This window comes from Diospyros lotus, chromosome 12 (assembly GCF_014633365.1).
Source record: "Diospyros lotus cultivar Yz01 chromosome 12, ASM1463336v1, whole genome shotgun sequence".
In the NCBI taxonomy this organism is placed as follows: Eukaryota; Viridiplantae; Streptophyta; class Magnoliopsida; order Ericales; family Ebenaceae; genus Diospyros; species Diospyros lotus.
In genome coordinates this window covers 33488004-33498957 of record NC_068349.1, presented here as the reverse complement: position 1 = coordinate 33498957, position 10954 = coordinate 33488004, and the positions used below count along the sequence as shown (strand labels likewise).

The 10954-nt window shown below is 38.2% G+C and overlaps 1 protein-coding gene across 2 annotated transcripts; it reads left to right on the top strand.

Annotated features, from left to right (window-relative positions):
- The first annotated feature begins 824 nt into the window (after window positions 1–824).
- Window positions 825–9682, top strand: LOC127787377 (putative ABC transporter C family member 15). 2 transcript variants are annotated; one of them, XM_052315395.1, is made up of 12 exons: window positions 825–985; window positions 2897–3001; window positions 3561–5917; window positions 6000–6086; window positions 6168–6803; window positions 6886–7050; window positions 7287–7581; window positions 7721–7935; window positions 8069–8374; window positions 8754–8817; window positions 8918–9157; window positions 9254–9682. In XM_052315395.1, exons 2-12 carry the CDS (start codon window positions 2962–2964, stop codon window positions 9379–9381), a joined length of 4533 nt encoding a protein of 1510 aa, XP_052171355.1. In that variant the 5' UTR covers window positions 825–985; window positions 2897–2961; the 3' UTR covers window positions 9382–9682. The 2 variants fall into 2 exon arrangements, with proteins under 2 accessions (XP_052171355.1, XP_052171354.1); XM_052315394.1 differs by having other exon boundaries at window positions 2890–3001.
- Window positions 9683–10954: the final 1272 nt, after the last annotated feature.

Below are 10954 nucleotides of genomic sequence, written 5' to 3'. Positions count from 1 at the left end.
CTATCTATCTATCAATGATAAAATAGTTTTAAATTGGCTTTAAGTTGTAAAGAAAATGATATATATTCATCAATGATCATACTTTGAACACTCTCACTAAATGGCCTATAATTATAGAAAGGAAAAATCAAAGCATGCCCTTCAAGTTGTAGTCTTAGCCTTATGAGTGCATGCTGACAAATAGAGCATATTCAAATTATGGGTCTAAGTTTGGTTCTGAGCCCTTCCTTCACACTTCAATGATTGGGGAGATTTTTCAGAAAATATTTAACAAATTGTGATGTTATGATAATTATATAATATTAAAATATTTAATGTAATTCTAATATTATTAGGTTGTGGTGTAAACTTCATATAGTTTTTGATAAATTTAAAATTAAAATAAAATTTATTCACATAATAATATATAATTAAATAATAATATCGTGTCGATAACATGATATCACAATTACATTGAATTTTAATTTTTTGAAACTTCTCAACCCAATTAAAAGAAACAAAAATCTGCATTTACCCTCGATTTGATATTTTCATGTAATGTATTATTATTGTGACAATTATATTTTTTTAAAATTTTACCTTTGTGTAAGGTATTAACAAAAAATTTATATAATTTTTTGTTAATAACCAAGAGTCATAGAGCTAGACATATTGATTTGAAGGGTAAGCAAAAAAGGGTTGTTTTGTTACGATCCATATCTCCAAGAAAGATCCTAACTTCAAGGAACTTCCCAGGATGCATGGGATTATATATATATATATATATATATATAGGTTTCCCTGAAATAAAATCATAGAAGAGAAAAAGAAACAACACTTGTTCTTCACTTCATCTGCTTGATCAAGACATTCAAATAAGATGAAATATGAAATCAAAAGCAAGAGAGAATCAACATCATCGTCATCGTCATCATCATCATCATCATCAAGAACAAGTTCAATCTCCAGTTTCCAACATTTCAAGGGACATGCAAAAGGTTCTTAGGTATGATCTCACTAATTTCTTTTTACTCCCCATGTACTTAATTTCACCAAATTTGCATGTCATATGGCATACATATTTTGTTCAGAATGCACCAGCCATGGCTGCCAACCTAAGAACCCATTAAAACAAGATTATCCCCAAAACGAAGTCCATCATGTTCGAACTTGCCCGCAATGTTGAGAAGAAACTGTCGTTATGGCAACAAGATTAACACGAGTCGACTACTCAGCGCATAATCTGCGAATCTTACAAGGTTTAAGAGAGAGAGAAGCAACCTCTAAGCCCACCTCTCATACATACACATGTATGTATATGGTCCCAAACCGGCCAGTTAACTAAGTTCCAAGAAATGGAATTGAAAAGACATCTGAATTGGCCAGGCACATTATACCCTAAGAAAAGGTTAACAGCTTTGTGTTTTTTTTTTTCTCTCTCTTCAAAATTCGAATTAAGAATAGACTAGCACTGTAGAGATCCCATACATAAGCTTCTAGTGATTGATTCACTGCCATTGTTGTGCCCTGAAAAAGTAGATGCCCGGTTGCATCCAAAGGTTACAGACTTCACATGGCATATTCATTTCTTTAAAGTAGAAGGCACTACTTTTGGGGCGGGCAATGAAATGGTGCAAAGAAACTTTCTCACATTCCCTCACTGAAAAAAGAAAATCTGCCCACTTACTACAAAGTTCAGAATTAGTCAGGATTAATTATCTCGCTCAGTTTGCTAATGGTTTCCAAAACAATGCGATTAACAACACTCATAAGCAACAGACACTGACATGTTAGGGTCGGTTTTGAGAAATCGAATCCAAGTAAACAGGTTCTTCTACATTCAGAAATGAATGTCACAGGTGACAGGTTTAAGCAGAAATCATACATATAGTTCAAGAAAGGTATTTTTTACTATCGAATAGAGATGGATACTACTAAGTAAGTTTAAGACCCACATGTAAGCTTAATTATATGAATTTACTCAGCTAGTGACAGGCATGCATGCTATTTTGGGCAATAATGATATGGACAAGATTTGCATCAATCCAAACGCGGTCCCAATGATGTACCAACATCACAACCTATGATTCTACACCTAACAATATGTAAATCTACCTGTCTAGACAACGTTAAACGACCAATCAAACCAAGTTATTTCAATCGATATAATTGGAAGCTTTGATAATAACGTTTGTTTTAAAATATGAAAAGTCACCAATATTCATTTGCTTTGCTACGTCAGTACGAGAATTAATTGTCTAATTAATACCAAATCTCTATAGTCTTGGTCATCGGTTGGAGGGTATAGCCTTTAAAACTTGTATAAAATCGTATGTTGAAATCACAATTAGTGATGAAACTTATGATGGAGAATGAAGAAAGGGAGTGAAGAAAGAAAAACATAAACTCCAGTTCTAGATGTTTATGAACAAAAAAGGAAAAAATAATGATAATCAGTGAGAATTTGATTAACATTATCTGTATAAAATAAAGAACCTTCTGAACGTTGATGGACTGTCCATCACCGAGGATATGGCAAATGTAAATCATGTATTAACACACTCCACTCTCATCTCTTATTATTCTTCCATCCACTAAAATAGATTAGTGAGTTTGAGTCCACAGAAGACAAATTTAAGCCATCTCTCTCTCTCTGTATTACCCATTTTGCCATGGTCCAGTGTTGATCCACCACTGAATATATTCTCTCTAGTATGATAGAAGCTGCTCAATAAGCTGTCTACCTCTTTTTTGTAAAGTATTGTTCCAGTGCTTTGTATTCTCTCTCTCTAAATTATTTGTTTGCCATGGCCCCCTAAATTGATATATGATTCTCCAGAATATTGTGTGTTGTTCCCCGAAGCTTTCTGCTCCAGTTAATAGATTCTCACAATATGTTACCATTCCAAGGTCCCAGGTTGAAATAATACTTTTGGAAGCACAGGTTGGAATTACCATGGAGATTTAGCTGGAGAGCGAAGAATGCTTTGGGAAGCAATGTTGAACTCCAGCTTGGTAACAGGTAATCATCTGGCCGCCCTTGAGAGCACTACCAATGCACAAATACACACATCGTGAAGCTTATAATGAATCTAAACATAATTATATATAGTGCTGATACTAGAAACTAATATGCATGCATATATAAGCTTCATGTGTGATTTTCTTTCTTGATAACTAGAAAGTAGAACTAACTAGTTTCAAGCATTTGTTTCCTCTTTCCCAAGTTGCTTTATTTCTGATCAGCTAGAAGCCATAACGGCTTCAGCTTGTTGCTGTGTTTGTCGATGATCCAAGTTTGATTCAAACATATGTTAACGACAAGATTATCACAATACCTTGAAGGATATAGTAAAGGTCTATAATTTGTAATTCCTAGAATCTCATGGGATAAATGTTGCCTGCTTTCTCTAAGTGAACCTGAAACTGTAGGGATACAAATATCCAAAAACTAACAGACAGATGCTGCAGGACATCAAGAAAAGTATAAATGACGTACAAATAGATAGACCATGTTGTCTTTGAAAACTTTTCTCTCCCTCTAGATATGTGCCTCAATCTACTGTTGTAACGGTTGACAGGTCTCAAGACACTCCAGTACTGGTCCAGATGGCAGCAGCTAAACTCACCCTGCTTATGGGATGAAGCCACGAGCATTCTGCAAATAGTGTTCCTTGGAATCTTGTTACTCCATTTCATATGGAAAGCTGTGGACTTGTTATGCAAACGCAGAAAAGAGGTAGTGGCTGTGGCAAAACACCCCAGTGACGTAAAATATGGGCTGTCTTACAAAGTCAGCATTGCTTGCTCTGTCCTAGAAATGGGAACTCATCTCACAGTGCTGCTACAGCAGCAAAAACAAAGTTGGCCACAGTGCAAATTTACAGTTCCCATTCTTTCGCCAGAGATCAGGCAAATAATAATATGGGCGATTACATTGCTCACACTCTTCCAGATTCATAGCAGTAAGCACATCAAGTTCCCATGGGTTCTAAGGACCTGGTGGGCATGCAGCTTCTTGTTCTCATGTGGTCATGCAACCCTTGATGTTTATTTTACGATTACGAATCATGATAAAATCAGATTAAACACTTTCCTGGACTTTGTTGATCTTCTTGCATCCACCTGCCTATTGGGCATTTCAGTTCGAGGCAAGGCGGGCACTGTCTTCAACATTACAAATGGCATCACTGATCCACTTCTGAATGTAAAAAAAACTGAAAAGCCTTCAGAAAGCAAAAAGAACTGTCTTTATGGGAAAGCTACTGTATTCCAACTCATCTCCTTCTCGTGGCTGAATCCATTGTTTGCTATTGGCATCAAGAAACCCCTCGATCAAGATGAAGTACCCGATGTTGACACCAAGGACTCTGCTGCATTCCTATCCCATTTCTTGGATGAATGCCTAAAGCATATCGAGGAGAAGGATAGAACTAGAAGGCCGTCTATCTACAAGGCAATGGTTTTGTTTATCAGGAAGAAAGCGGCAATTAATGCATCTTTTGCAGTAGTAAGTGCAGGAGCATCATACGTTGGTCCATACCTTATTGATGGCTTTGTAAACTTTCTTAATGAGAAGAAATCTGAAAACTTCTGGAGTGGCTACCTCATTGCGCTGGGTTTTCTGGGAGCCAAAATGGTTGAGACGACGGCCCAGAGACAATGGATATTTGGGGCTCGCCAGCTAGGCCTTCGGCTGAGGGCTGCTCTGACATCTCACATATACCGGAAGGGGCTGCTGTTATCAAGTCAATCCCGCCAAAGCCGCACTAGTGGAGAGATAATCAACTACATGAGTGTGGATGTCCAAAGAATTTCAGACTTCATGTGGTACTTGAACACAATCTGGCAGCTGCCTGTACAAATTTCCTTAGCCGTACTGGTTTTGCACACGCATCTAGGACTAGGGTCGGTGGTGGCACTAGGCGCTACATTGGCAGTGATGGCTTGCAACATACCAATGACAAGGCTTCAGAAAAGATATCAGTCTGAGATCATGAAAGCAAAGGATGAGAGGATGAAAGGCACTTCAGAAGTTCTCAGAAACCTTAGGATTCTCAAACTTCAAGCATGGGATAGTCGATATCTTCACAAGCTAGAGAACTTGAGGAGAATAGAATATGATTGGATATGGAAGTCACTAAGGTTGTCAGCGGTTTCAAGCTTTATCTTTTGGGGATCGCCGACATTTATCTCTGTGGTGACTTTTGGAGCATGTGCTTTGATGGGAATTCCACTTACAGCGGGAAGAGTCCTGTCTGCACTGGCAACATTTCGTATGCTCCAAGACCCCATATTCAGTTTACCAGAATTACTATCCACAATTGCACAAAGCAAAGTCTCTGCGGATAGAGTCGCTTCCTACCTCCAATTAGAAGATGAAATCAAGTTGGAAGACATCGAATTTGTCACCAAAGATGAAACAGAATTTGAAGTTGAGATCAAGGATGGAACTTTCAGTTGGGGTAGGGATGCTGGACCAAGTCGTCCAACTATTGATGGAATACAGCTACAAGTTAAGCGGGGGATGAAGGTGGCCATTTGTGGGGCTGTGGGATCAGGCAAGTCTAGTTTGCTTTCATGCATATTAGGAGAGATGACAAAACTGTCAGGGACAGTCAAAATTAGTGGAACTAAGGCTTATGTTCCGCAGTCCCCTTGGATACTATCAGGGACTGTCAGAGACAATATTCTCTTCAGGAATCATTTTGATTGTGCCAAGTATGAGAGAACCGTAAAAGCATGCGCTTTGATGAAAGATTTCGAGCTCTTCCCAGCTGGTGATGCAACAGAGATTGGAGAAAGAGGCATCAATATGAGTGGAGGCCAGAAGCAAAGGATACAGATTGCTCGTGCAGTGTATCACGATGCGGATATATATCTGCTCGATGACCCCTTCAGTGCCGTGGATGCCCATACGGGAACACAGCTCTTCGAGGTAAAAAAAAATTGATGTTAATTTCCTCTTCTGTTTGAAAGAAGAAACAACAGGTCAAATATCTCTCCTTGTGTCATCACAGGACTGCCTGATGGGGGTTCTTAAAGATAAGACCGTGCTCTACGTCACGCACCAAGTCGAGTTTCTTCCAGCAGCTGACCTTATTCTGGTATGTGAGTGCAAAACTACTAATAACTAGGATCAACAAGAAAAGCATCCCGCTATCATAACGAGATAATTTTCTCAACAGGTGATGAAAAATGGACGAATTGCACAAAGTGGGACATTTGAAGAAGTCTTGAAACAGAAACAGAATATTGGATTTGAAGTTCTGGTTGGGGCCCATAGCCGAGCATTGGAATGTGTTCTAAGAGCTGGAAGTTCAAACAGAACATCTCGGACTGAAGTAGCTGAGGATAATTCCAGCAAAGACATCACACCAAAGCACGGCCCAGGGCACAACTCCTCCTGCATAGAGAGAAAGAAAGTGGAAGCCAGATTGGTGCAGGATGAAGAGAGAGAAAAAGGAAGCATTGGGAGACAAGTTTATTGGTCTTACCTAACCACTGTGAAGCGTGGCGCCTTAGTTCCAATCATCATTCTAGCTCAGTCGATGTTCCAAGGACTACAGATTGGCAGTAATTACTGGATGGCATGGGCTTGTCCTGCAGGCGGCACAGAACCAATAGCCGGCATAAATTTTGTACTCCTAGTTTACACACTCGTTGCTGTTGGAGGTTCAGCTTGTGTGTTTATTCGAGCCCTGCTAGTGGCAGTGGCCGGAATTTTGACATCACAGAAGCTCTTCACTAACATGCTTCATAGTATCTTCCGTGCTCCTATGGCTTTCTTCGACTCGACCCCAACTGGGAGAATATTAAACCGGGTAAGTAATGTAAGATTGGTTTTTGTTATTTATTAGCTCAAGCCCAAAGTAACGTCTAGGTGATTCTATTCATCATACATAGGCATCTACAGATCAAAGTGTACTCGACTTGGAGATGCCAAACCGACTAGGTTGGTGTGCTTTCTCTGTAATTCAGCTTCTGGGGACTATTGCTGTCATGTCACAGGTAGCATGGCAAGTATTCGTCATCTTCATTCCCGTAACAGCAATCTGCATTTGGTACCAGGTAAGATGCTTCTTCCACCAGTAAATAACAATCGATAAGGGATCCTCCAAATCAGAGTAGAGTGACACATACATACAATCCATTTCTAGAATGAAAATGCACATAATACTCACGCACAAATATATAACGTGAACTTAGTAAGAAATTCACACAATTTCATTCGAACGTTAGACTCCACCACCCCTTAAAAATCTATCGATTGAGCTGTTATTTGATGCATGTTTGTGACATTTCAGCGATATTACACCCCAACTGCAAGAGAACTGGCCCGATTAGCAGGAATACAACTAGCTCCGATTCTCCAACACTTCGGAGAATCAATCTCAGGAGCGGCAACAATCCGTGCTTTTGAGCAAAAAGACCGCTTCATCGACACAAATCTCAGCCTCATTGACAGACACTCGAGGTCATGGTTCCATAATGTGTCAACAATGGAATGGCTTTCCTTCAGACTGAACCAGTTATCTAACTTCGTTTTCGCCTTCTCCCTTGTTGTGCTCGTGACTCTTCCAGAAGGAATGATCAATCCAAGTAAGCAATTCCTCTAATGAAAATGATGACTCTTGTGCTTTGCTTAATGCCTACTCAGTCGACATCAAAGCTCACGAGCTTCTACTTACAAGCCGGTACTAGCCAGACGACTTATAATTAAGGACTCGGTATTCTACAGGTATTGCAGGGTTGGCAGTAACATATGGTATTAACCTTAATGTTCTTCAAGCTACGGTTATATGGTGCATATGCAACGCAGAAAATAAGATGATATCAGTCGAAAGAATTCTACAATACTCGAACATCACCAGTGAAGCACCCCTGGTGATTGAAGATTGCAGACCGCCAAACGACTGGCCACAGATTGGAACGATTCGTTTCATAAACTTGGAAGTAAGATTCTTCTATAGCAAGATCAATTATTCAGATAGTTTGAGTGGCATTTAAGAACAACTTGAGATCATTTATGATTTATACTGTCTTCTAACAGTCCATGTTTGCTGATTGATTGGCATGAAATGTCCAGATTCGTTACGCAGAGCATCTCCCATCCGTATTGAAACACATTACTTGCACATTTCCGGGAAAAAAAAAAGTTGGTATTGTAGGGAGAACTGGGAGTGGGAAATCTACACTCATACAGGGCATTTTTCGAATCGTTGAACCAAGAGAGGGAAGCGTTATAATTGATGACATAGATGTTTCCAAGATAGGCCTCCATGATCTGAGATCAAGGCTAAGCATCATACCACAAGACCCAACAATGTTTGAGGGTACAGTCAGAGGAAACCTCGACCCGCTAGAGCAATACTCTGACAATGACATATGGCAGGTATATATTTCCCTGCCAAACAATGCTCCAGTACCTATTATATTATGACATGATGATTCCAAAAATCTGCTATAATACATGACATATAACTACTTGAGAACAAAATCTGCTATGATAAAAAAGAGGTCTTCTTTTAAATTGGTTTGGATGCTGAAGATCCAGTTTGATGGCAATGACTGCAAATCGAGTAAGTTTTTTTGTGTTAGAAGATTAGCTACCAATGGAAGATCAAGCCGAGAATGGTCAAGTGTACTGCCTGTCATCATTTGATCATAAATTTAGAAAAGAACACAACTCTTCAAATTGCATTAGTCATTATTCTGGTAAGTTGCAATCAGTTTTAACTTTGTTGTTGCTTAAATAACGTTGCATCGTTCAGGTTCTCGATAAATGTCAGCTAGGCGCTGTGGTGCATGCAAATGAAGAGAAGCTAGATTCCAAAGGTCAGGCTCAGATTTATGGTTTCATAACACTACACTAGTGCTATCTAAATCCCAGCTTCCACTGTAAATATATGACCATATATGGGGTTGTTTCTCACAGTGGTTGAAAATGGAGAAAACTGGAGTGTGGGCCAAAGGCAGTTGATCTGCCTGGGAAGAGCTTTGCTGAAGAAAAGCAACATTCTTGTTCTGGATGAAGCGACAGCATCGGTTGATTCAGCGACTGATGGAGTGATACAGAAGATTATCCGTCATGAGTTTGGAGATCGAACAATTGTCACAATAGCTCACAGAATTCACACAGTTATAGACAGTGACCTTGTGTTGGTCCTTGATGAAGGTAAGCAAGGAAATCATGGATGAGTCAAGCTAACTTGCATTTAATCCTCTGCCATAAACGGATGGATGAAAACCAAGTTATGTTTCTGTGAAACAGGAAGAATAGCAGAGTTTGATACGCCGACAAAGCTACTAGAAAGAGGGGAATCCTTCTTCTCAAGATTGATAAAGGAGTATTCCATGCGATCACAGAATTTCAACAGCTTAGCAAAGTTGCATAACTGAATCTGATCAGGAGAAATTTTTATTGGTGAAAGGTGAGAGTGTTTCCATGATACATAACTGTTTGAATTATCTCCATCCACCACACAGGAGATGGAGCAGCCATTGCCCATTGGCTGTGTAATTGTAGAATAGGATATATCAGCATATACCCAAAATCATTATTCATGCTCATGCATCGCCTCTAAAAACGGCTTCATAAAACACGAAGGAAGATACCCTTGAGTTCACTAATCTAGGTGAAATCTACTATGTGTGAATAACATTTAGGTGACATTTCAAGTGCAAAACACATCCTTCTTTCTATGATGAGACAGATAGGGTTTGCAGACAAGTGAAGTACAAATCAACCTACTGACAACAACAGTGATGGGCTGAATCACTTTCACGTGCTTTCTTGTGTGACCAGTCAATACAAAATCTGTATTTGGGAGAGGGGATGGAATGGAATGGGATGGGAATGGATGGAAAGTCCATCATTCTCCTTCAAAACCTCTTTTACTTCTTCTCAAATTGGGGGAGAATGAAAAAAAAAAAAAAAAAACCAATAATGAAGACAAAGCTTGATTAAGTCAAGGAAGAATTTAGTTGATATTGTCAAAAAACCAAATGAAGAGAAACAATATAGCTTTCCATGTAATTTTCAAAATTTCTTTTCTTTTTTCACTGCTATTATCTCTTCCAAACTATGAGAACAACCCACCCTTCCATCCATTTCCATTTATGTCCCCTCCCTTCATTTGTTTCTTAAACATCACAAGAAGTGATTTTGTGTCATCAGCATAGGCGATTACTTCTCATAGCCATGAAGAGTTTGGCAAATGGAGAAGAGAATGACAAGAAAAAGAAAAAATAAAATAAAATTCAAATGAACTAAATTTATCAAATAATATATTATGTTTAGTTTACCGTCGACGACAATGATACTTAGTCTGAATGAATAATTTTTAACAGTTATAATATTTATTAGGATTAATGTAATGTCATATTAGATATTTTAAGGTGTAAAACTATCACGTCAGACTAAATACAATTATTTATATATTATACAAGCACATACACTATATATTGGTGTTATGAAGAAAAATGAACTATTTTAATAATTTCCTCAATATATCTAGTATTACTTTTCGAAAAAGAAATATTTCTATCACTAATAGTATTATTACTCTTTTATCAAAGTTGATCCCAAAATGAATAAGAATTAATTGCATTTTATCATGAGACTAAAAATAACGACAGGGTAAGTACGAGATAAATGATGATGTGACTATAATCTTATCGTATGTTTTATATTATAAGTTTAATAGAGATATACATTTAAATTAATCATATGCAATGTTTGATATATTTTGATATTAGGGGGGGGGGGTATTTTGTTCCAATATTTAATGAAGAGAGAGAAGATGAAAAAATGAGAATTAATGATAAGGGAGATGGGGGTATAATTAGGCTTGCAAATGAGGGTGTTTGACTAAAAAAAAACTAATTCAGAATTTGTTTATTAAGATAAATAAGTCGAGTTTAAGCTTAGTAAAACTTGACTCGTTAGCTTACGATATGATTCAATCAAAGG